Genomic DNA, 24,560 nt, shown 5'->3' with positions numbered 1-24,560 from the left:
CGCGCCCTGAGCTTTTGGCGGCGATGCAAGGGCGGAAAGCTATCCGCTGGCTTTGGTCAGCTAAGATGGATAAGTCAGCCGCCTAGATGGAATCATGGTCTCTGTCTCTTACATATCACGAGTCGAGCCATTGCCGAATTCAATTGTTATCTAATCATTGTAACTGCTTCAGATCATAAACACAGCAGTTGTGGAAAAGACATCATTCGACTGATTGTGCTTGACGAACGCCATCGCCGCTGGGGTCGAATCGGCTCCAGAGCTCGCTCTCATCTCCAAATCTCCAGATCAATCTCTCTCCATTCATCGACAACCTCACAGTCCCAATCCGCCTCCAATCTTCAGCACAATGTCTCGGCCAGGCGGCACCAGCACCGTCTCGATGCGCCACGCCTCCAACAACTCCTCCGCCGCCTTCATCTCCGCGCCCCTGCCGCCCGTCGACAACGACGAAGCCTGTCCCGTGTGCAAAACCACCCGCTACTTCAACAAGGACATGGAGTTCCGCATCAACACCGAGTGCTACCACCGCATGTGCAAGACGTGCGTCGAGCGCATCTTCAAGGACGGCCCCAACCAGTGCCCCTATGCGGGCTGCCACAAGACGCTGCGGCTGAGGGGCTTCAAGACTGCCTTCTTCGGCGACTTGGGCGTCGAGCGGGAGGTGGATATCAGGAGGAGGGTGGCGGCGGTGTTCAACAAGGCTGAGGACGACTTTGAAAGCCTGGACGCGTACAACGACTATCTCTACATGGTGGAATGCCTCACAGGCGACCTCGTCAACGGAAGCGACGAGGCGAGGAAAAAAGCAGAGGTCCAGCTCGCCGAGTGGGAGGCCCAGCACAAGGCCGAAATCGAACGCAACCGCAAACTCGCCCGCGAATCCGACGAGTCACGGCAGAAGCGCCTCGCCGCGGAGCAAGAAGCCGCTCGCCAGCGCCGCAGACAAGAACTGCAAGAGGACGCCGAGGAGAAGGCCAACGCTGCGCGGTTCCGCGAAGAGATGCTCAATTCCCTGCAGAACGCAGAGCTCGGACATGCCGCGGAAGCCGTCGACAAGGTGCTGCTCAAGAAGCGAGGACAGCAGAAGCGCGACGCCACGCTGGATGCTGTTGCCGCGCTGGGAGGCAGCGGCCTGTCGATTCGCGGCCTGAGAGACAAGCGAGCCCCTGTGGCGGACGACAAGCCGTACGATCCGTTTGGCGGCCTGGATCTGGCGCCGCAGAGAGTTGATTTGGCCAGCGAGAATTTGCCGCAGTACAAGAGCGAGTGGCTCGACATTACGCGCGTAAAGGAAGATTACATTGTGGGCGGATACAGTTCGGACGAGTACCTCACGAGAGCCCTGTTTGAAGCCTTTTCTGGCTTGGGAGTCTTCATTGAGGATGATAAAGATACCCGAGAAAATGCGACGGTGGCGGCTTCTTTGGAGGCTGCTGCGGCGGTGTCGGTTGGTGGGAAGATGGACGTGGATGATATATTCTGAGGGGACTCTCAGTTATCTGATGTTTTTGAAGCCTTTGGTATCTTCTTAGGGTACATCCGTGTTTTCTAATTGCATTTTCCAGGCGTCTTTTAGGGAGGAAACCATATCGGACAACATATATAAGCAATACCCGATCTTGATGGAAATGTTTTTTCAGGGAGGCCGGCGTCTAAAGACTGGTGTCTTTCATACTTTTCTCTTTCTACTTCATGATGAATACCAGACATGTTAATATTAGGCTAGAGAATACATAAAGAGTTTAATTAAAAAACAAGAATGTTTGTGTGAACCATACTCTTTGCATCAGTATTGCCAAAAGAAAAACCCTGCCCTACCGCGCGCAAAAAAACTACCCGTCCACCTACCCATCTCGCTCGTCCCAAAGTTGCCCAGGCCTTTCCATATCATCTTTGCCTTCAAATAAAGTTTGTTCATCCTAATAAGCTGTGTGAATCTGCATACTAAAGAACCATGATTTCTCGAGAATACTGACTAATAAGAATAATAATAATCCACAGGCTTGCCTCCTCTCCCTATTGAATATGACAGAAAAAAGAAATAAAAACCAATAAACGCCTCGCTGGATAATGCGATGTTGGAGTAAAAAAGGTGCAAAACCCTAGCAAACAATGACCCATGATAAGGAAAAGCGATGAAAAAGAATGACGAAATCCAGACTCCCAGATCGCAAGAGCTTACATGATTCAAAAAAGAAAAAAGAGCAGTAACAGAAATTAGAGTATATCTCAGTCCTAGCTCATTGCTGCCAAGGCGTCTGCTGCGCAGGGCGGGGGGAACACTGGCACGGTTTGAATATGGTCAATACCACCACCAATGGGACTCGCGTTATGCTGCCAGCCCATGCCAGTTGCGTGGTTCACAAAAGCGCCCTGGCGGAACGGATTGGTAACGCCAGTTGCCTGTGGAGCAAGCGATGAAGACTGTTGCTGCTGGTCCGGGAACTGCTGCTGCTGCTGCACCGGCGTCTCGGCGGGAACGTTGCGAGCAAAGGGGTTGGTGCTCGTGGGCTGGGGCTGCATGGGCTGAGCCTGGAAAGGACTTGTGTTTTGGCCTGGAGAGTTCGTCGACCGAGCAAAGGGATTCGTAGATTGGCGGTTGAGAGTTGGCGTGCTCGACGTTGGAGTTGACAGCTGAGATGAAGACGTTGGCTGCGCTACTAGCATAGACTGACGGAAAGGGTTATTCATCTGCGGAGCAGCGAGCGATGGCTGAAGTCCAGTAGGCTGAAGACCGACAGGTTGTTGAACAGGAACCTGGAAATTGGGGGCCGCTTGTTGGGGAATGGGACCTAGAGCATTGGGCTGGAAATCTTGTCCAAAGCCACTGAAGCCGGTGATAGTCGGCTGCAGCTGTGCAGGAGGCTGCATAAACCCATTATCTTGTTGCGGGAAAGCATTGCCCTGGGCAAATCCTGTAGGCTGCTGCACAAAACTGTTTTGTTGGAATCCTAAGCCAACAGGCTGCCCCTGGAAGCCCAAGTCTGGTCCCTGGGTTTGTATAGGCATTTGAATAGGAGGCTGCTGGGCGGCGGCGGTGACTTGCATCGGGATCTGGTTCTGCTCAATCGAGTCAAAGAAGTCGATGAGATCAGGATCCGGTCCCTTGTTTGCTTGAGGCTTCGACTGGGCCTTGGCGTTGCCGGGAGAAGGGAAAGGGTTATTGGCCGCAGGAGAAGACGCCTTGGGGAAGTCGACTCCGTTCTTGGTGGACTTGGACTTTAGTGTTTTGCCTCCCTTCTTGGCCTCCTGTTCCGCCAAGTACTGTCTCCGGTGAATCTCAAAATCAGGATCGTTGAGATATTCCTCGAGCTGGCGGCCCAAGTTGACGGGCGCATGCTTTAGCTTGGGGACTTCCACTCGAGTGTGGTGTTGCCATTGCTTGGCGGTGCTGAGATATTGGACGACATAATCGGTATGTTTGGTGAAGGTCCGGTAGATTTCCATAGCTCTATCGGCATCCGGCTTAGACATCTCAAAAAAGTGACCTATGCTGATGTTAGAACAGCCGCGGTGGATGAAAATACGGGGGCGTCTTGTAGCTAACCAAGAATGTTGATGAGGCCCTGGTTCAAGACTTGGAACAGAGGCAAGAGGTCGAGGACCAGTAATCGAAATACTGCAATCGTGATCTCGGTCTCCGGTTCTTGGTCGAGCAGCTATAGGAGGGGTAAGCTCCGCATTCATCTTCAAGAAAAGAGAGGGCTTGGGTATGTCACGCACGTCGCATTTCAACAGCGCTGTTATCTGGTGTTGAACCACCTCTGTCTCTCGCAGCAGCCCCTTCTCAACCGTGAGTCTTTCCAGCCGCGATTCTGGGGCGCGGACCCAGTCAGTCTTGGTATCGCGATACGCGCGCACTCGCTCGATGAGGTAATTCGCATAATGACGGATGTTCCGGCCTTGGGTCTGGGCTATGTAGAGTGTCAGTCCGCCATTGCATCTGTAGCTTCTCATCGCTGTGATAGGGACGGACCATCTGCAAAGTTGCTAATGGCCAGCATGTTACGATGCCGGGACAGATAAGCAAGCGTAGCCTCGGGAGACCCCTCACGGATCATGAGATGGACCGTCATCAAGCTCTTGAAGACGACAGTCCATGTTGAGTCGTGCAGTCGGTTCTGGAGCGCGCGGAGGACCTCGGCGATGCCAGCCTCGCCGGAGTGAGTGCCGACCAGGATGTGCTCGATATACTTCGTCTTGGGGGGGCGCATTCTGCATAGACACGAGCAGCGGTTAGCGATCTGGTTGGTCTGGCGTGCCTTGCCAGTCTGCAGCCCGAGATGGACAGATGCCCCATATGGCCTCAGATATCACCATTGCTGCCCAACGCTGGAATCGTCCTCACCTTGATCTTGGTCGCCCCCTTGACGGACTTCTCGAAAGAGCTCATGGCTGCGGACTGCGTCTGGGGCTGGTATTCGAGATTCTTCGGGCTCGCAGGCCTGCGCGACAATCGTCAGGTCGATGGATAAGAAAGTTGGGCGACAGCGACAGGACGGAGTTCAGCCGAACCGGCAGCCGGGCGGAGCTGGCGCGGGTTTGTTTCGTTTGGTGGGAGGATGATGGCGGTTGCTAACTTGCTACTGGGCACTAGCAGGTGAGGCGCTGGGGGTTGAAGTTATGGCGATACCGCGGGCGAGGCTGCACGTGGGCGGCGGAAGCTGCGGAATGGCGGTGGCTGGGCGAGGAGCGCAAGTCACTCGCTAACGGCAGATGCAATTGACTTTTTGATGGATAAGACAAGTTGGGGGAACCTGACGCTTGGCGCGATGTGCATAAATTGGCGGCATGCCGGGAGCTTTTATCAGTAGATGCAGCCGGGGCGCTACAGTTATCTAAGCATGCAATGCCGCGGCGCATTTAGAGTCATTACTTCCCGTCTATTCGCCAAGAGAGGTAATTTTATATAGAGCACAGACATTCGTGATTTTCAGTAGCAAATTAAGGAACCGAGTTCCGCAGTTTTTATTATACGAACCCCGTACTAATTATATAAAACGCTATCGTACACGAGCCGCGAAATGCATACATGTAGGTAGGAGAAGCTGCAGGATCAATGAGGGAAGAAAAGAGAATAAACAAGGTGTATGTGAATTTTAACAGAGGAAAAAAAAATCGATTAAGAAAAACCTTCCATTCGTCATAAGTCAGAGCTTTTTATCATCGCGTTCGATGCAAAACAAGGTCGGTGTGTCGAACGCCTATTTCATGGAACCAGCCCTCCATCACCCCCAAACCCTGAAGCCCCGAAGGAAGAGTGTTGAGAGGTCAGGAAAGCGGCTCAGCATCATTTTTGGCACGGAGTCTCATCACCTGCAAATATCGAGTTAGTAATGGTTCAGGTCGGAGAGGTTTGCAAATTTTAGGAGAGCGTACGTTTATTTGAATGGAAGGATAGAGGAGAAAAGAAGAAGAAAAAAGTTTAGCCCCAGCGTCGGCAGAAATTTAAAGGTTCGGCGCTGAGCGTGGGGCGCCCGGAAATTTATCGGGTGATTGAGCATCTCTCGACAAAGGCCCGTCTTCATCTTTTATCTTATCAGCCATGTCATGTTTCCCTGCGCAGCTCATTGTCTTGTAATTGAATGATAATTCGAGCCTGATATAAGGCAATGGGGCCTCTTGTTGGTTCCCGCGGCCTGGCATTGCGGCGTTGTGCTTGTGCCAGCAGCTTTGCTTCCGTTCCTCGACAGGTGATTTACAGAAACAGCCGATTTTACTCACAAGCTGCCAAAGATGAGGCGGGAAGCTCAGCACAGAGGGCCAGCTTGTTAGATCTCTGGAGTAAATGTAGGCTATTCTCGACGCTAGATTCTTTCTTTATGAAAACTATCTAACGCCAAACAGACCAAGCTAATGACGAGTTACTTGGTCTTCACTCAGAGGACATCTACGTGGGGCTGTTGGGCAAGAGCCGTAATGTCTCAAAGCATCTTTCATTCGCAGATCTCACCACGCCGTCGGGCGAAGTCATTCAGATCTGCTCCAGTGCAGAGAGAGATGACAAGGCTCATGATGATTTCCGCCAAGTTCCCGCTTTCAGCCCCGTTCTCATTCGCATAAAGCAACATGAAGCCGCAGGTGTGGCCGAGTCAAATATCAGTGACGGCTCATCAAAAAAGACCGTTTATCTCGACAGCATACGTGCGTTGAATAGCGTCCCAAAGAATCTCATCGTAACACCCGAAGTCCAGTTCCCTCCGACAAAGAGGCATCTCCAGATTCGATTTCACCCAGAATTGCAAGCCAGACTCCAATTCAGGTCATGGCTGAAAGGAATGCTCAATCAAAGCCTGCTTGAAAAGGGCTTTACGGATATAGAGACTCCAACCTTGTTCAAATCCACGCCAGAAGGAGCCAGAGAATTTCTTGTTCCTACACGACAGAAAGGCACTGCCTACGCTCTAAGCCAGAGCCCACAGCAGTATAAACAGGTCCTTATGGCCAGTGGTATTATGCGCTATATGCAGTGGGCACGATGCTATCGCGATGAAGATTCTCGGGCCGACCGACAACCAGAATTCTCACAGGTAAGACGAATACCAATACAGTATGAGGCCTGGTGCTGACTGCTTTGGCCAGCTTGACATGGAATGGGCTTTCGCCGGTGCTGAGACGGTGCAAAAGGACATCAATGATATTGTCCTGGCAGCTCTGACTGCTCTGCAGCCAGCACGTAGCTACAAGGAGATTCGAGGAGAAGTGGTCCCTGTTGTTGCCGATATACCTGCCACTCCTCCACCTGCAGACCAGCCTGTTGCCCACCAATTTACAAACATTACCTTTGCAGATAGCATTGCTGCCTATGGCTCCGACAAACCAGATCTTCGTATTCCTCTAAGGGTAAGGATATCCGGCGATTTCATGTAACCATAAAGCTAACGCCATGCAGATACATGCCCTTCCCAATCTTGACCCTTTCCAACACTTTGTCAGCATGATAACCCACATGTCCGATCCTCTTATAGAAGCTTTTGCATTGCCGCTGAATGATTGCTCTCCTTCGGAAGCGCAAAGGTTTATGATCAAGTTTATGGACGAGCTCCCCGCTTCTCTAGGAAAAAATCCCGACGGCAAACCTCAAATTCTTGTCTATGATTCCAGCAAACCGCTGTGCGGGTTCTCTTCACTAGGGTTTGAATACGAACGCGTTTTAGATCTGCTCTCAGAGAACAAGGGCCTCAATGACGGAGATCTTGTTGTTTTCCAGGCTCGCGAGAGGCCCGCCGGACAATACTACTCTGGCTCAACAAAGATTGGAGACATCCGAAATCTGCTATGGAAGTCACTTATCGATGCAGGTTATATGGAGACACCGCGACTCGGCGAGCCAGGATCGCTCCAGTTTGCTTGGGTGACAGAGTTTCCCATGTTCAAGCCGGTTGAAGAGGGCGAGCCAGGCCAAGAGGGCGCGGCGGGAATTGCTGCTGCTCACCACCCCTTCACAGCACCCCTCTCTCAGAAAGATCTAGAATTGCTCTTCACCGATCCGCTAGAAGCAAAGAGCGCTGCATACGACTTGGTTCTCAACGGTGTCGAAATTGGCGGAGGCAGCGTGCGTAACCACATTGCCGATGTCCAAGATTTCATCATGCGAGACGTTTTGAAGATGACCGATAAGAGGATCAAGGATTTTGCTCACCTGTTTGAGGCTCTCCGCTCAGGATGCCCTCCTCATGCTGGGTTTGCGCTCGGATTTGATCGTTTTGCTGCTCTGATGACTGGCACACCAACTGTTCGAGATGTCATTGCGTTTCCCAAGACGATGAAGGGAGAAGACCCCTTTGTGCAGTCACCTAGCAAGCTCAGCAATGAGCAGCTTGCCCCATATGGCCTACAACTTGGCTCGAAATCTTCATAAGAAGATATAGGCCATTTCACTGTTAGAAACCTCAGGACTGTTAGGGAGGGTGCGCTTAAATAGCTGATTTAGACAGCTGATGAACCAGTCCATCGTGTAAGTGGGCTGCTGTATGATAGTAGTTGCACAAAATTTTGTATAATAGATGCCCAATCATACTCCAATATAGACAACATATATTTACACTCAATATTATAGATTAACGGGGGAAAAAAACTGAATATTTTTTGATCTTTTAGAACGTATTCTTCGCATTTACATTACCGCTGTTCCACAAGGCACTCGTTAGCGCCGACTGCGATGAAGCGCTAGCCACGTCCGCTCTCACCGCCAAAAATCCCAAAAATTCTGCCGCTCTTCCACCTCCCAAGAACCAAACTTTCTTTGATACCGTAGCGACGCCTTCACAACCATAACACCCAGGAGCTCTTTTCGTTCTCTCAATATCAGGCACAGATCAACCGCAAAAATGTCGTCTTTGCGAAATTCAATTCAGCGGCGCAACCACAAGGAGCGTGCGCAGCCCCTCGAGCGCAAGCGCCTCGGTCTTCTCGAGAAGCACAAGGTACGAGAACGATTATTCGGACTCTTCGATCCTTGAATCAATCTTATACAGTCCTTTTTTTGTGGGATTTGCTACTAACGGTATTTCTATCGTAGGACTACTCTCTACGTGCCAAGGACTACAACCAGAAGAAGAAGCAGCTCAAGGCTCTCCGAGAAAGGGCTGCCGACCGCAATGAAGATGAATTCTACTTTGGCATGATGTCGCGCAAGGGCCCCGGCTCGAAAATCAAGACTGGCAAGACCTGGAACGGCCGAGTCGAAGGCGATCGCGGAAACAAGGACCTGGACATGGACACGGTGCGGCTGCTGAAGACACAGGACTTGGGATACGTAAGGACGATGAAGCAGGTTGCCGTGAAGGAACTAGCGAGATTGGAAGAGCAGTTTGTCTTGATGAAAGGACTGGATCAATTGGCTGAGGAAGACGACGACGAAGACGACGATGATGACTATGACGACTACGACTCAGGTGCTTCAAAAAGACGGCGGACAAGCGCGCCCCGAAAAATCGTCTTCGCAGACGACGAGGCCGAGCGAGAGGAAATCATAGAAATCGACGAGGACAAGAAGCCCGAGAAGAGGGAAGACCAGAACGACGCATTCGACAGGGCAGAAAACCTCGGCGAGCTGAAGCGCAGGCTGGAGCACTCGCGCAAAAAAGTAAAGGCGCTAATGACGGCCGAGAGCAAGCTCGAGGTCCAGCAGGCCAAGACGGCCAAGACGGCGACGTCGGGCGGCACGACGAGGAGGGGGAAGAAGATTATGGTGAGGCAGAGGAAGAGATAGAAAGGAAAAAAAAATAAAATGGTGAGGGTTTGTGGGGGTCAAGGGTGAAGAGTGCTTTTTGATCATGAGCGCTGTTAATATATTTGGGCTGGAATATTTGTATCTGTTCATGGTGGTGGCATGACTATTGGAGCCTATAGAGCATGGGTTTAAAAAGGAATATGTTTGGTTTTTGTGTTTCGTTTCAACGAGGATGAGGTATAGCTTCTCATCACTTATTACCAAAATGAAATAAATGTTTTTGAGTACGCTTGGATATAAAAATCATCTTCACATTCTTGAACAGTAAATCTGGGCCATCTACAGGTGATCACAAATCCGCCAAATTAAATCAGTTTGATAGCTCATTGTCATCATTAAATCATCAGATGCCGTCGTATTAATATTTAGATCCCACGCATTTATAAAAAACCTTGAATACTCCTTTAACGCATGCAAAGCCAATTGTAAGAAACCATATAAAACAGTTGAACAGCCCCTTTGCCAGTTTGACAATGGCTCGTATTAGGAAGGGCAGTTTATCTTCAGCTTCAGCCTTTTTACTCCCCTTGCCTAAACTATCGTCCTGGCTTTCGATATCAATTTCGAACTGCTCCATTCTCTGGCGCTTCTTGTCTTTCTTGTCCTTTTTACTCTTTTTGCTGCCGTCATCGTCGCGGTGTCGGCTCAGTGCACTGCTCAAGCTCCTTGATTGCCTGGGAGGTTCCGGTACTGGCGGTGCCTCGAATGCGTCGATGACGGTGTTTGGTGAGTTCCTGTCTTCCATGGCAGCCACAAGAAGCAGTGCGGTAACGGCCACATCCACAATGTAGAATGACTCGATTTTGGACGCTACACCAGTGTCAATCTCGAGCCACCCAGTGCCGGTGCCATCTCGCGTGAGCTTGGCGAGATGCTGTGGCGATTCGTGGTGTTCCAGCGTATATTCGACACGAGACCAGGCGGCACAGTTTTCAACGGTAACGCAGAATGGCGTTGCCAGGGCAGGATGTACCAAATAGTGGCTTGCACTATCGTCGTCCCATACAAGTCTGCCACACTCCCTCTCTGCAGCTGCAACTGTGACAGGGTCGTCTGCCCTATCCAAGACTATCTTTGTCGCGGCACAGGGCATAAGAAGGGCAGCAAGACCGTCATTTGGGGAATGCTTACGCGATTCTTCTTCGAGTGTTGTAGTTAATGCTTCTTGCCAATGCTTGTTGTCTGAGGCTCGGTTGTTGCCGCTTCGAATACCGTTGAAAATGCTTGCGGGAGAGCCTGATGCTGATTTGGGAGCCTTGTAAATCTTGCTGGGGTCGTGTCTGCTCAGTGACACGTAGGCAGAAGCAGATGTAGGGTCCAAGCGGAGGCTATAAAAAGGCTGGGAGGCGGAGGAAAGAGTGTAGACAGGAGCATCTTTTTGCTGTGTCAACTTTAGGCAGTAAACACGCCCTTCCGAACCAGATGCTTGCCAGCCGTTTGTGACTTTCCACAGGTCTTGAAGCTGTTCGGTAGTGCTGATGGCAGGGATGATTGGAGGATTTTGAGGGCGAGTAGGAACTCTGAATGGCGGACTGCGCACAGGTGGACGCTCAGATGCAGTCTCAGGATCTTCAAAGTAGCTCTGGCGACTGACCACAGCCCTAGGCATGCCAGATGGATTCATCTGGGTTGGGCCGTAGTTTTGCTGATCAAGGGGTAATTCAGGATTGTATGTTGGAAACATGGAGCGCATTGCCGGCGGCGCTGTTGGCGGCGGCGCAAACGATGGTGGCTGGTCAAATAATAGAAGAGGCTTGGCGATATAATTCTGCGGCGGGTTACTGCTGCCGCTTGCCAGTACCTGAGGTGGCAAGATGGAAGCATTTGCTTGCCGAGGAACCTCGATGGTCAGTCGGGGGCGATCAACTGGTTGCTCGTCTATGTTGGCAGTCGGTGGAGGGTTATGATGATCTAGAGCCGCCTCTGATACTGCTTCCAAAGGATGACTGATGTCCAATGGGGTATGGGCCCTCTGCTGCGGCGTCTGCCGGCCGGTTTGAGGCGATGATACAGGAGCAAGCACTGGTGAAGACGAAGCACCCGGTGTTCCAGCACGACTGTCCTGGAGTTGCTGCTGTGGTGTAACTGCTCGACGTTCGCGGGATTCTGAACGGCGGGATCGAGGTGTCTGGGTACGCGGCATAGGCTTGGAGAAGTTGGGATTGGGGAAGAGTGAGAAGCTGGCGCCGCCAGAGGCTGATTGCGAAGCCATGATTCAGACCCGGAATGGCGTAGGTATCTTTACAGCTCGCAGAACTCAAGAACTGCCTTCTTCACGGAAGAGGCGATGGGTATCGAACTGAGACAGAGCAAAAGACACGAAAAAAGGGACAAGAAACGAAACGCCTGGGGTATCTAAAGGGCGAGGCCGACGTTGAGAAGAGGCTACCGCTTCATTGTCTGTTGGTTGAGCGTCGCATCGTGATACCAGCAGAGCAGACACAACAAGAAGAGCACAGACGGCAGAAGAAGCACTATGCAAGGGCACGAGCAAACCAGACCGGCACTACGAGACCAGATATAATAAAGATGAACCCTCCATGCTCTGCTCTCGGTCGATCCGCCTGCGGGGGACATCGGCGAGCAGCCCAGCCAGCAGAAGGACGCCGCCGTCGAATCAGTCGACTAAGCGCCTGTCGCCAGACATCTTGGCCGAGTCGGCGGGAGAAGAGCAGCCGGCGCAGACAGGCAGAGGCACACCAAGAGGCACCAGAGGCACACCAGAGGCACACAGGCGGTGGAGCTGCCATCCAACAGGCCGGGCCAAAAGAGCTAGTTCGTGATCTTGCGCCCGAAAATAGCACCTTGATCTTGACGGGACAAGGTCGTTGCGTTCGGCACGGGCCAATAAGAGGCCGCATCACACTGCATTGGCTCGATTTAAGCGCTGGAAACGCAGGGGTGGGCTGGGGCGCGACGGCCACTGGAGGAGCGCCATAGGCCAGTTGCAGCGACCCAGAGCATCGCGCTTGGTCGCATCGGAGTGGGTTCTTGATAGGCTGGAGGCCCGTTGGCCGCGGCAGCAAAGGCGCTTAATTTTCTCGACGAGGTGGGGATTTGAAAAGCTAGTCTGGTGCTAATGCGAGTGGCTCTGGTGCAACAGATGAAGGGGATGTTGGAGACGAGTATTAAGATTGGGGGGAGACATGATTTCAAGCATCAGTTATGGGTGAGCCTTGGATATGATTCTGCCCTCTTCTACCTCTTCTGTCTTCTACCGTTTATCGACATGCAGAGTTTGTGCTTGGCAAAGTATTTACCATGATACGCGGCACTACCCCGCTATGAGCTGCGTGATGCATCCGACGACAGACTCCGAGAAGTTGCATCTTTGACGCCTGAACCCCTGCAACACGTCTTGCATGTCACTGGCGATCATTTGCAAAATCGCAGCTGGAGATGAACACACGACAGGGACGCGTGTGAAAACTGAGAAATTACAAGCCAAGACACATACTCGTGTGTTCAACGTCCTGAACGGGCACCGATTGGCCCTCCGAGTCCCTCTCCAGCAGTCTCTGTATCGCTCAGAACGCTGACAAGACCTGTTCCATACTGATCTGCGTCATTGCAGTGAATCACAGTGCCTTGATGAAAATGCAATCGGAACAGTCCCTGAATTTGATACCACCTTGGTGCCACGCGGCATGCGGACCGTGACGCATCCTTGATTGCCACAACCATCTACCAACAATCCGACGCAGATGTCTTGACCGGTCAGCCCACTGCTACTCTCGCTTGCCAGGAACTATAGGCACTGCATCCGGTTCCTCGTCGTTGATTACCAGTCAAGCCAGCTGAGCACCGTCGCCGGCCCAGCATCTACTTGGTGCTTATTCTAAAGCCATGCCTTCTCTTCGCTGCACTGATGAGCTAGACAAAGCTCTCGAGTGACTATGGGATACTCAACCCAACACATTTCAGAGAATTTTCCAGTCTTTTCTGCAACCATATTCCGACCCACAGCTATCATCTCCGGACATACGAGCAGTGTAGCATATTAAAGTACTTGTTAGACAGACTGGAACATATTCCGCGATTATCCGACGAACTTCTGAAAACACCAAAGGTAATCTGCGGTGCCCCTTTCGATATTGACGACTATCACTCGCTGGATGCTGAAAAGAGATCTTCACTGCCATTCGAGATAAAGTGGCAAGCCAGTATGCCCAAGAGTTTCTCAACGAAAGAGGAAAGGGGCTAGAAGACAAGGAAAGGTATCTGTTTTTCAAAAATGGGAAACCGATTCTAGAACTAAGCTACATGTGTAAGTAATCATGCACTGGTGCTCTAGGAGATGACAGCGCGGGGTCAAGGAATCCATTTCACGGCTTTCAAGCAACCTACACGCTTCTTTACAAAGGTGGAACCAGCCAAGTTCCAGCTTTTCCTCACATAATTGTTCTCACTTGCGACACTCTTGCCCCTGAGGACCTATCCTTAAAAGTGAACTTCTACTGGCAGTGTGTATCTTGCGCAGGACTCATGCGACCTCCGTGCCTGGAGCATCACACGGTTCCGGTAAGTGTTTAACATGTCGTCGATAGCTCACATGGATCATAGCTCATGACATGTCTAGGCTCTAGTACTAGGCTTCCACGAAACGGGTGGTCGAATATTGCAATTACATACCGAGAACAACCATTTGTAGTTTGCGTCTCTCGTCGGCTGAAATTCCCTAGAGATGACGGCAGTATACCAGTTGACGCGCTGACCATACTGAGATGTATGCTGGCGGCACCGGTAAATCTCTCGAAATGAACAAGGTCCAGAATTGGTTTTCACGTTGAAAATTCCGGCTGTTGTAGAGCCTGGTTTTCTGGTCTCAGGCAGTGGATGCCTCGTTGAGTGCTGAAGGGTTGCAGTCCTATATGATCGGCCACGTAGTCTATGTGTGCATTTCTCAATATTGGTGAGGAGCAGATGAATGAAAATGCCCGATATCAAAGCCTTACGTTAAAATACTCGACGATATAAAGGACTAACAGACCGATGGTGCCTGTGCTGTCAACCCAAGCGGGCAGCAGTCTCGGATAGAGTATCAGCTATCTGGAAACTGGGTGGAACTACTAATTGTAGATGAACGATGGTGTAATGAATAGATTTGGGGAAGTAAGGCGGGCCTCTATGTGCGATATGAAAGTTACTCAGATAGACGATTAACTCATCAGTTGAATATATACCTCTCATCCATAGGTAGGTAGTTTATTCTCTACTACCATTAATTATTCAAGTTGCAATGGAACAAGAGAAATACCCTAATCTTTGGCCAGTATCAGATCCGTATTCCGGCGAAACTCAAGATATTTTCAAGACGGCATTCTTTCCACACAGAAAACAAATAAAATCTTGCTTGCTGCAGGGTAAACGTACAACGTCAGTCCAGGCAAAGGCTTATTGATCGACTTGATCCCCTGCACAATAACATACGAATCATACGATAGGCGCGCTTGATGAGTTCAAGAGACCTATGCCATCTTCCTCGAAAAAAGTCAACATTCAACGCTTGAGGGACTCTCGATCCCCATCTGCGATGGATACTCTCACAAGACAACACCAAAGTCTTCCTCAACGCATCACCGAAATCGCTATCCACAAAATCTCCAATATTCCTCCAAGGCTTCTCCCATTGGCGCGGTTATTATCACCGGCTAAATTGCCATTGGACCTCTTATAATTGTGGGTAGCAGAGCAAATAGTGCCTTGAAAGCTTTCGGGTCACCAGGCAAAGCCCCAGGAACATGGAATCGCTGCCAAAGTACTAGGGAGAGCAGAGTAGCCCGGCGCGGGGTTCCTTTGGGCTCTTGGAGCAAAAACACGCTTTTCTCGTAGCACGTTTGGCTCAATTGTCTCTCCAATGAGCCATCGTGGGGCATCGATTGGGAAGAAATTCGTTCGCGCGTGGAAAATGTCATATGGCTGATTCGCAATGCGGGGATGGAAGGATTTTTTTTTCTATATATAAGAAGATGATCAGCTGGCTTGGAGAGAGATTTTCTCCCATTCTCTGCTCTTCAACGTCATTGTGATTTTTGAGTCGAAAGTTGCTACCCCGCCAAGCATTCCGTTTCGCTCGTAGACTTGCAGCACCACAACATCGAGATGGCGACTCAAACCGTTAACAAGGATGCAATCAGCGTAAGAGGAATTTACAAAAGGAGAGGCAAGAGGTGTGAAACTTGAAAAAATCGAGTGGGCTGACAATTGGAATTGGCGAATTCGAACAGAACCTCTCTTTTGTCCTGAACAAGCCTGGAGACGTCACCTTCGAGGAGCGGCCCAAGCCCACCATCGCCGACCCCAACGATGTCCTCGTCGCCGTAAACTACACCGGAATCTGCGGCTCAGATGTCCACTACTGGGTGCACGGCGCCATCGGCGACTTTGTCGTCAAGGACCCAATGGTTCTTGGCCACGAGTCTGCTGGCACCATCGTCGAGGTCGGCTCTGCCGTCAAGCACCTCAAGGCCGGCGACCGTGTTGCCCTCGAGCCCGGCTACCCATGCCGGCGATGTGCCTTCTGCCGCGCCGGCAAATACAACCTCTGCCCTGACATGGTCTTCGCCGCCACGCCGCCGTACCACGGCACCCTGACCGGGCTGTGGGCAGCTCCCGCCGACTTCTGCTACAAGCTGCCAGACAACGTGTCGCTGCAGGAGGGCGCGCTGATTGAGCCGCTCGCCGTGGCCGTCCACATTGTCAAGCAGGCGCAGATCCTGCCCGGCCAGTCGGTCGTTGTGCTGGGAGCCGGCCCTGTTGGCCTCCTCTGCGCTGCCGTGGCGAAGGCGTACGGCGCATCAAAGGTTGTCAGCGTCGACATTGTCCAGTCCAAGCTCGACTTTGCCAAGAGCTTCTGCTCCACGCACACCTATGTATCCCAGCGAATCTCGCCCGAGGAGAACGCCAAAGCCATCAAGGAGCTTGCGGACCTGCCTATCGGAGCCGACGCTGTCATCGATGCCAGCGGCGCAGAGCCGTCCATCCAGGCGGGCATCAATGTCGTCCGTGTGGGAGGCACTTATGTGCAGGGCGGCATGGGCAAGCCCGACATCACATTCCCCATTCTGGCCATGTGCATCAAAGAGATTACGGTCCGAGGATCGTTCCGTTATGGAGCTGGCGATTACGAACTGGCCGTTGAGCTTGTCAGGAGTGGCCGCGTTGATGTGAAGAAGTTGATTTCGAGCGTTGTTAGCTTCAAGCAGGCAGAGGAGGCATTCCAAAAGGTCAAGACTGGGCAGGTGATTAAGATTCTGATTGCCGGACCCAACGAGAAGGTGTAAAGAAGTAGGGGGGACTAAAACACAATGTAAAAAATGATACCAAAAATTAGATCAAATACTTGTAGTAAACACTGCTGCATGACAAGCAACAACTAAAGTTGCATCCCGACCTTGATCTTGTGAGACACGCATATGCCTAACCACGAACCTAGTGGTAGCCTATTTGTTAGGAGGATCAATTCTAAGATGGCGACTATGCTGATCCTTGCAACGAGAACGAGTGGCGGTCACCGGAGACCCCAAGAATTGAGGCTCTAATCTGCTGTGGATGCCGCAGGCTGAAGGGCGCCAGTCACACAGAAGCAATCCCCCTGGCGTTGCAACTGACGCACAGGCAGCGATAGCACATGTCTGCCGATGTACATGGAGTCTAGCATGAGGAGTGCGGCTGGGCCATGGCTACACCAAACAAAGGGAGGGTTTATCAGGCCTTCAACGAGAGTAACATGCCTCCAAATAAATTGCCAGGCAGGGGTTAGTCAGGGAAAATCGCCTGATGCAGTCACGTGGGTGCTTGTCACGCTACGTCGGCGGCTTGTTAACGCATCCCTGGAAAAAAACATTAATCCCTCACAGTGAGCCTCACCTGAGATACCTACGCGTATCAAGCCGAACCTATTCGCAGCACGTCTTTACCCATTGACGGCCCCAGCCATGGAGTCGTTATACAATCTTACATTTCAGACCATCGAAGAGGCCAGGGCTGCTGTTGATGCCGTTGCTCTGCCTCTAGGTTGCAGCCTGGTCAAGAACCGGACGCGGCCTAACCTCCTTGAACTACGATGCTGCAAGGGAAGGAAGTTTAGATCGCAACATAACCCAAACCTTCCTCCTTCCAAGCGCCGCGAGACGAGCTCCCAGATGACGGGGTGCCCTTATAGGCTCGTGATTTACCGCCATAGTTTCATAAGTCTATGGAGAATCCGGCGCAGTCGAAACGACACGGCGAATGAGCACAATCACGAAGTGCTTCCTCCAACAGCGCTCTCTCGGTTCCGAAATATCGTCATTGAGCAGAGAAAGCCGCAAATCATGTCCTTGTACAAGCTTGGGCTCAAGCCAATTCAAATTCTCAAGCATTTGCAAGAGATTGACAATGACCCGGGTATCCAAGCACTGACCCGTCATGACATCTACAACATGGTACGAAAGCACAATCAACAACAACAGCAGCAGGAGCAGCAGCAACAACAACAACAACAACAAGAGCAAAGTGAACAACAAAATGAACAACAAGAGGAGCAGACCGCCGCTTAGTTTAGCGAATGGCCTGAGCCTGACGGTATCACAGTGTCACAGGTCACAGAAGGCGCAGAAACCATAAGGATCGAGCCTAGCTTGGGCAAATCCTTGAATATCCAGACGCAGCTAACGACGCTGGCGCAAATTGCTAGTTTGGTGAGGCTGAGTTGGGACGGGCTCGCGATAGGGCCCTGCGCAACGAGAGCTGGGTCTCACAACTGGGCTGCATTCCGCGGCGGATCCTCTTCTGTCTGACGGCCCAATGTCTCTGATCTAAAAAAAAAAAAAGAAGCTCTTTCAAGAGTGGTGCCCAAAAAGCTGGCGCTTCCACGTGCCTCGGAAGGGAAAGATGAGCATTTGATATTTGGGGTACAAGTAAGACGGCGGAATCAATCCCGCGTCCTGCCGATCTTTGCGATTTAAGCACCAGGCCAGCACCTTATTTGGACCCCTTGTTCTCACGAGCTGCCAACTCTGAACAGACCAGCGTGGAGCAAGCAAACTTATCGTGTATCTACTTACATAGGTACATAGTTACGATGAATACGTACCGACCCGGGCGCTGAGCTGTCCATCTCCCATGCAAGGGATGAAGCTCGCCTCTAGGCTATGCAGATGGACGTGTCTAGCGCACCCTTATTCTTGTCAAGATTTGTTTGCTTCTTTCACCCTCCCGACATTCGATAGTTTCATACTGCCTGCCAGTGCACCTTTAAAAAGCAGGGAACGGTGCAAAGGATCCGCCCATCGGAACTGGCAAATCGGCGCCAAGCACTCCCGTATTGGGATCCGTGCGGCACCAATAGCTGATCCGGAGCTTGGCTCACAACCTCATTAAACGTCCAGCTTCTCATGCAAGCCACATGTTCCAACGCAGCCCACCCTGACCGCATCTGCTCATTCTTTTTTGCTTTTTCCCTCTCAGTCTCGCCTATTCTCTGTGCCCCAAGCCCACCCACACCTCTTTCCTTGCTGCACTTTCATGCCTTGCAAGGTCTTCGGAGCTGCGCTACGACATTCTGCATCCCACGGACCGTGACTTACACGCTATGGTCTGGCGGGTCCAGAACACCATCACAGCCATGGCCTGCCACAGCCGCACACGGCTAGCAGTGATTCCTGGCAAAAATGACTGTGACAGCCCCAAGATCCCTTGATTTTGAGCCCGGGCCAAGCTCACAGCGGCTTAATGGCATAACCCAAACACCAGACCCTGGCCTGCGGCTGAACCCGAGAGGGGACACCAGCGCTGTTAGTGCCGTTGTTGGCGCGCGAGGGATGGCACGCGAGACCGCAAAGCTTGATGGGCGATGGGGACAGTGGTCCGGCAGTCTGCCTCACCGATTGCTCCCAGGCTGATGGAGCTGCCGGTGGCGGAGACCAAAGGGTGTGCCGTCTTTGTTGCTCGGCCGTAGGAAATAAGAATGCCGTGCTGTCCCGCGGTTCTTGAGCTGCTGTATCCTGCCTGTACTTGCTCTCTTCAGTTTGTATATAACAAGCTGTGAAGCCCTTTTTGTCCTGTGACAAGCTTTCTAGGACTACTACAAGTACTTTCAACAGAACAAGAAGAGTAGTTGGTTGCTATCCAAGCACCCATCTTCACCATGCAGCAGCCTGAAGGCGAAAAGGCCCATGTCCTGGTCACACCCCTCTGGGTGTTCGTCACCCGTATCTTTCAGATTCTCATTTCTTTAGCCATCCTTGGGTTGGCTGCTGATTTGGCGCACGATGCCTATCTTGACGAAGAAGGTCTTGCCTTGGCTGTTGTAAGTTGATTCTCTTCTCCATCAGCCCATCAATTCAATGATGAATTTCAAAATCAGGTAAACCTAACAATCAATTCAATTAGTCTCTCATTACTTGGATCGTCACCTTGTACGCCATTCTTACCGAGCGGCTCCCGACGCTGTATCAACTCTATCATGTAGTCGCCATCATCGTCCTCGACGGCGTCATGATGATTCTTTGGCTCGCAACCTTTGCTGCTGTCGCTGCCAGGCGCGCACAGTTCGTCTTCAACGTCTCTGTGCAGGGCTGCTTCAACGACGGCAGCCTCTTCAACAGCGAGACATGCTACAAGAAGCGCGACATTGGCAAGCGCGATGTCATCTTGTTCAAGAGAGGCGGTGACATGCTTTCTGCCATTGCTGGCCTTGGTGCTTTGGTCTGGTAAGTCGAATCAAAGTGTACTTTGATCTAATTGTTTGATTGCTAACCCAGATAGGCTTCTCTTTATTGCAACCTTTGCCTGGACTCTGCACAACTTCCTCAAGGGCCGCAAGGAAGGCAGATTCTTGTTTGACAATGAGACTGCCACTCCTCAGACCATTGCCATGGAGACCAAGCACGATACTCAGGCTCAGCAGCAGGCTCAGCAGCAGACTCCCCTCCAGCCCCAGCCTGCTGCCCACCAAACCGCACAGTATCCCCCTCAGGAGCAATACCAACAGGGCCAATACCCTCCTCAGACCACCAGCCCTTATCCTCCGGCCCAGTCTCCTTACCAGCCCCAGGCTACCTATTCTCCTCCTCCCCAGGAACATCAGCAGGCGGCATATGGTCAATATCCTCCTCAGCAGTACCCGCCCCAAGGTTACCATGAAGCGCCCTCTGAAGTTTCATCTACACACCCCCACCAGCAGCCTCCCTATCAAACTTCATAGTTGGCAAAAAGATGAAGCTGGTCTGAGAAAATGGGAGATGAAGAGATGGAATTTGGAGAAGTGAGTCATTGGGGCGCATTTTATTTATGGATATCCCACGGGTTTTATTGGATGACTTGGGTTAAAGTAATGAACTGGATGAAACAACGGTAGATACCTTTATTACAAAGCACAGATGGCTGTAAAAACAGCTTGGTTTAATTTACTTGTATACTTTTTTTGAATTCTCTTTTGTCAAAGTCTTTTTTTTTGGCAACAAAACGAAGCTAAATCATGTCTAGTTCCAAAAAGGCTTTGGATACCCACTGGTATAAACTTGTGAGTTTTTATACACCTAAAGCGCTTAACCATCTGAGTGAGAAGTTTCCCACATCATGAAGCCAATATCATCGTATAACAAACCGATGCCATGGATTACAGCATAGAGCACGCACTTTGTACTATACCCATCTGTCACCTCTTCTACTGGTAGTTGCAAACAACAAAAGACGCTGTCTATGGCGCTTTGCTGCCACCCACTCTTCTACACGTCTTCTTCATCAATCAAGACCTCAAGCTGACACCCTCGGACCTCGGCCGTCACCTCCCTCCAAAGCTCAACCACGTCTTCGGCCGGTGTATATCCCGGCAAGCTCCCCCAATGTGCGGTGGCAACGCCTCTAGTCTCATCGTATCGATACAGGAAGCTGTGATACCTCTCGCCCCATTGAATGGCCTGGTCAAACGTACCGAGATACAGATACCGCAAGGCTGGCATCCGCCGCGCTGCCCGGGCCACGCTCCGGTGGATTCGATCCATCTCCATGGCCACCGGCAGGGTCCGGAAGTCGTATTCGTACAGGTCCTCGGGCGCCGGCATCTCTATGCACAAGTTTTCCTGACCAAACTCATTGATGTCAATCACTGGCGAAGGGCGGTCGCGCGGCGAGTCCTCCGGATCGCGCTCCAGCAGCCACGTTCCGTGCGGTGTCACGGCTGCGTACTCGATCTCAAGCCTCTCGAGGTACGGCCATTCACTTGCCGCTTCCTCGTCGTCAGAAGATGGCGCATAGAACACCTCTGGCGCGATGACGACGTCGGAAAGGTACAGCCGCTTGAGCTGCCGCGCCCATTTCCGCAGACCGCGCGCAAAGGCATCCTCAGACCCGCGCGCGTCAATGAGTGTCGGTGGGATGCTGGAGTGGTCTTTCGGCGTCGCGTAGCGGCATGAGAGCGCCACCTCGGCGTTTGGGCTGTGCATTCGGGCGAGGGCATCGCCAATGTCTATTTGGTGAGAGTAAGCGGCGCATTCCAACTATTCCGGCTCGAGTGGTTGAGCGACTTACCGTCCCGCAGCCGTTTGCGCAGCTCCAGATCCTTCTTCTCGTTGTCCCAGAAGCTGAGGTCGATCTTGTTGGCATTCGGCAGGCTGTTGACGATGAGCGCCCACGCTGCTGCAGAGATGTGCCGCGCCTTGGTGTGCCACCTATTGCTCGAGCTTAGCCTTGAGACGCATCCGACGACTGGCAGCTCGGTGGCGGCCGGGAGCAGCTGGAGGATGGAGTGGACGTATCGGTCACCAAAGATGTCCTGGTTGTACAAGTCCCTTTTCCGCCTATCCATCTCTGCCGCGCCGCAGCGGTCCACGTCGCTGGGCGAGAAGGTGCTGATGCTGAGCCAGATGCCCGCCCCGTCGCCGTCGAGGCCGCTGCCGCCACCTGCAGGCGCCCACCGGCCGAGGGCGTCGAAGCACCGCCGCAGCGTCTCGCTGAAGATGGCGCTGTTGCGCGCATTCTCCTCGGCCGTCTCAAAGGCGCCGTACACGTCGCGGCCATACGGCTCCAGCTCCACGTCGAGGTCCACCGTGCGGACGTAGGCCCGACGCCGCCGGCACACGATGCGGTCGACGTCGGCGAGGCGGGCCCGGTCCAGGCGCAGGTTGCGGAATGTGTGGCGCTCCACCAAGTCCCGCCATGCCCTGCAGACGCTGGCCAGCGTGGCGCACCTGGACTGGGGGGGCGTTGTAGCGCAGCGGGTGCGGGCCGTTGGGCAAGCAAGCCAGCTCGACGATGCGCTTCGTCATCTCCATGGGCAGGGGCCGTTGATTCTGTGCCATTGCCATGTTCGCAGGCGCTCCTGTGGGCTGGAGGCAGAGTCATCAAAGTGTGAATCAGGTTGCACGAATCAGAGGCGAGTCGCGCGGGTTTTTATGTTGATATCAAGGTCAATAACGAGTGAGCGCGGGGCATCTTCATTCGGTAGGCGCCGACAGGTGCCTGTTTCGAGGCGCAAATGCCCTCACTGCAATGTTGGAAATATTGCAGGCTGCAGCTCAAATTGCGGGAGCCCCCTTTTCTACTAGTAGTAATTGAGTCATGCTGCAAATATGTTATCCTTTTAGGAACCAGAATCACGCAATATTCGAATACTTGGAGAATATTCAACCAGGAACTACTAGTAGATGGCTGCAGCAGCAGCAAGTTCATAACAAGATGAAACAATATGTCGTACATCCTCATTACTGCGGTTTACAAGTAAGCCAGGAATTAAGCTAACCATGACCCGTCATCAGATGCCAACGCACACATTATAATCCAATCACGAATTGTTGCGTGTGTGAGTAAGCTCAGTAGTTCATTTGCGGAACTGCACTTCTGTTATGCCATTACTATTGTTTCTCGATGCTAGTGCAAGGGTCGCTTGGGCTCTGTCCCGTAGCCCCCGAGGCTGCTAATCATCAACGTCTGCTTCGTAGTAGGTAGTCGTAGGCTTGTGAGATGATGCAATTAGAAAGATATTAGAAATTTTATTTATAGTATCCAATGGATATTCTGGTTGACTTGGGGATAAAGTAATAAACTCCATGTAGATGGAACACGGTAGGTACCTTTTATCATAAAGCATAAATTACTGTAAAAAAGCAGCTGCTTTCTATTTTATTCCAGGACTTCTGAAAGTCTCCTTGACAAAGATTTCCGAGAAAAAGAAAAAGAATAAAAATATAACGTGATGCTAGATTCCTTTAACTTGATCAAATCGCTGATGTTACTGAGTGATTTCGGTGTAAGTCGAATCAAGTAGGCGGTGAAAATTCTGCCACATCATCGACCCAGCTCCAACCCCATCTGACGATTATTCAGAGGGTCCGATCTGCTCCAGTATCAAACCAGCTCCCATCGACATCCTCTCTCGAAAACCCGGCAATCAAGGCGCCGTACAGGTGTTTCAACTACTAGTACCGAGACACCTACCGCTGCTGGACATTGCGCACCCCAATGGCCACGATGGCTACGCAGACTCCCAATCTCCCTCAACCACGGCTCGGCGTCCCGTCTCGGAATCCGCTGCCTCTGTCCGCCTCGCAGGAGTCGCAAGTTCGAGATATTTACTACGCTAGGGTGCGAAAACTGTGCGCCGACGAAATTAAAGGTATGTTGGCATTTTACTGGTTTTTTTTACCTGTCTTTATTTGCATGGTTATGAGCTTGTCTCGAAAGTGGCATGATCCCCCTCAATTTTTTTTTGTCTCTCTTCGACCAATTGCTCTCACATTCTTTCCATTGGAACCGTGTTACAAAGCTATAGCTAATGACGCTTTCAAATAGCATTCGCCGACTGCGCCCTCGGTCGAACATTTAGCGTTTCATTTGCCTGCAAAGCCGAAAACCACGCCATGAATGCCTGCATGGTGCAGCACGCCACCCAAGAGCAACAAGACAAAGCCCGCGAGGACTGGTTCGCACTGCGAATGGAGCGACAGAAGCAGCGCGAGAGAAAAGCCAAGATGGCGGCAGCTCAAGAGGAATTCATGCGAGACTGGTGGGGGCTTCCAGAGGAGGTGAGGCTGTCGAGGCAGAAGGAGATGGAGAAGAGAGGGGAGACGATACCACCTGCAAGACGAGATGCCGGCTCCAAGTAAAGGGCGGGCTTATTGCTTTTGAAAGCAAAGAGCAATGTTTATTGTGTTTTTTGCTTTTCTGTCTTTTCGTTGGCGTTTAATGTTGGGCGCAGGCAAAACGGCTTTGGGATGACTTTGAGACATCAGCTGATGAGAGGATGCTTGTACAAATATATAGATATACGGGAGGAGGGGACCAAGGCTTGTATGATTATGAAGATTTGGATACAAAAAGTGCCTGGGCTGCGTTCTGAATG

At 51.7% G+C, this 24,560-nt stretch overlaps 12 protein-coding genes across 12 annotated transcripts; 8 read left to right on the top strand and 4 right to left on the bottom strand.

Moving 5' to 3' along the window:
* Positions 1-349: 349 nt before the first annotated feature.
* TrAtP1_006753 (uncharacterized protein) lies at positions 350-1,486 on the top strand (the record flags this gene model as incomplete). Its single annotated transcript, XM_014082416.2, has 1 exon — positions 350-1,486. One exon carries the CDS (start codon positions 350-352, stop codon positions 1,484-1,486), a length of 1,137 nt encoding a protein of 378 aa, XP_013937891.2.
* A 238-nt stretch (positions 1,487-1,724) lies between these two features.
* TrAtP1_006752 (uncharacterized protein) lies at positions 1,725-4,851 on the bottom strand. The gene is made up of 4 exons (XM_066113254.1): positions 3,980-4,851; positions 3,727-3,917; positions 3,551-3,662; positions 1,725-3,491 (listed from the first exon to the last, which is right to left on the bottom strand). The coding sequence occupies exons 1-4, from the start codon at positions 4,215-4,217 to the stop codon at positions 2,239-2,241; spliced, it is 1,794 nt and encodes a 597-aa protein (XP_065969340.1). The 5' UTR covers positions 4,218-4,851; the 3' UTR covers positions 1,725-2,238.
* TrAtP1_006751 (uncharacterized protein) lies at positions 4,287-4,478 on the top strand (the record flags this gene model as incomplete). Its single annotated transcript, XM_066113253.1, has 1 exon — positions 4,287-4,478. The coding sequence occupies one exon, from the start codon at positions 4,287-4,289 to the stop codon at positions 4,476-4,478; it is 192 nt and encodes a 63-aa protein (XP_065969339.1).
* Positions 4,852-5,551: 700 nt separating the features above from the next.
* On the top strand, positions 5,552-8,070 carry TrAtP1_006750 (uncharacterized protein). The gene is made up of 4 exons (XM_014082418.2): positions 5,552-5,793; positions 5,851-6,533; positions 6,586-6,846; positions 6,896-8,070. The coding sequence occupies exons 1-4, from the start codon at positions 5,616-5,618 to the stop codon at positions 7,862-7,864; spliced, it is 2,091 nt and encodes a 696-aa protein (XP_013937893.2). The 5' UTR covers positions 5,552-5,615; the 3' UTR covers positions 7,865-8,070.
* A 160-nt stretch (positions 8,071-8,230) lies between these two features.
* Positions 8,231-9,476, top strand: TrAtP1_006749 (uncharacterized protein). Its single transcript, XM_014082419.2, has 2 exons — positions 8,231-8,429; positions 8,525-9,476. Exons 1-2 carry the CDS (start codon positions 8,334-8,336, stop codon positions 9,215-9,217), a joined length of 789 nt encoding a protein of 262 aa, XP_013937894.1. The 5' UTR covers positions 8,231-8,333; the 3' UTR covers positions 9,218-9,476.
* Positions 9,477-9,517: 41 nt separating this feature from the next.
* On the bottom strand, positions 9,518-12,011 carry TrAtP1_006748 (uncharacterized protein). The gene has a single exon (XM_066113252.1). It carries the CDS (start codon positions 11,448-11,450, stop codon positions 9,597-9,599), a length of 1,854 nt encoding a protein of 617 aa, XP_065969338.1. The 5' UTR covers positions 11,451-12,011; the 3' UTR covers positions 9,518-9,596.
* A 2,258-nt stretch (positions 12,012-14,269) lies between these two features.
* Positions 14,270-16,969, top strand: TrAtP1_006747 (uncharacterized protein). The gene is made up of 2 exons (XM_014082421.2): positions 14,270-15,376; positions 15,466-16,969. Exons 1-2 carry the CDS (start codon positions 15,341-15,343, stop codon positions 16,519-16,521), a joined length of 1,092 nt encoding a protein of 363 aa, XP_013937896.1. The 5' UTR covers positions 14,270-15,340; the 3' UTR covers positions 16,522-16,969.
* A 206-nt stretch (positions 16,970-17,175) lies between these two features.
* TrAtP1_006746 (uncharacterized protein) lies at positions 17,176-17,778 on the top strand (the record flags this gene model as incomplete). Its single annotated transcript, XM_014082422.2, has 1 exon — positions 17,176-17,778. The coding sequence occupies one exon, from the start codon at positions 17,176-17,178 to the stop codon at positions 17,776-17,778; it is 603 nt and encodes a 200-aa protein (XP_013937897.2).
* A 1,589-nt stretch (positions 17,779-19,367) lies between these two features.
* On the top strand, positions 19,368-20,426 carry TrAtP1_006745 (uncharacterized protein; the record flags this gene model as incomplete). The annotated part of the gene is made up of 3 exons (XM_014082423.2): positions 19,368-19,529; positions 19,613-19,932; positions 19,988-20,426. 3 exons carry the CDS (start codon positions 19,368-19,370, stop codon positions 20,424-20,426), a joined length of 921 nt encoding a protein of 306 aa, XP_013937898.1.
* A 523-nt stretch (positions 20,427-20,949) lies between these two features.
* TrAtP1_006744 (uncharacterized protein) lies at positions 20,950-22,028 on the bottom strand (the record flags this gene model as incomplete). The annotated part of the gene is made up of 2 exons (XM_014082424.2): positions 20,950-21,689; positions 21,752-22,028. 2 exons carry the CDS (start codon positions 22,026-22,028, stop codon positions 20,950-20,952), a joined length of 1,017 nt encoding a protein of 338 aa, XP_013937899.2.
* A 184-nt stretch (positions 22,029-22,212) lies between these two features.
* TrAtP1_006743 (uncharacterized protein) lies at positions 22,213-22,527 on the bottom strand (the record flags this gene model as incomplete). The annotated part of the gene is made up of 1 exon (XM_066113251.1): positions 22,213-22,527. One exon carries the CDS (start codon positions 22,525-22,527, stop codon positions 22,213-22,215), a length of 315 nt encoding a protein of 104 aa, XP_065969337.1.
* A 1,153-nt stretch (positions 22,528-23,680) lies between these two features.
* TrAtP1_006742 (uncharacterized protein) lies at positions 23,681-24,324 on the top strand (the record flags this gene model as incomplete). Its single annotated transcript, XM_014082426.2, has 2 exons — positions 23,681-23,834; positions 24,011-24,324. 2 exons carry the CDS (start codon positions 23,681-23,683, stop codon positions 24,322-24,324), a joined length of 468 nt encoding a protein of 155 aa, XP_013937901.1.
* Positions 24,325-24,560: the final 236 nt, after the last annotated feature.

Source organism: Trichoderma atroviride, chromosome 3 (assembly GCF_020647795.1).
Source record: "Trichoderma atroviride chromosome 3, complete sequence".
In the NCBI taxonomy this organism is placed as follows: Eukaryota; Fungi; Ascomycota; class Sordariomycetes; order Hypocreales; family Hypocreaceae; genus Trichoderma; species Trichoderma atroviride.
The sequence above is the reverse complement of the archived record's forward strand: the minus strand, read 5'-3'. Positions and strand labels throughout refer to the sequence as shown.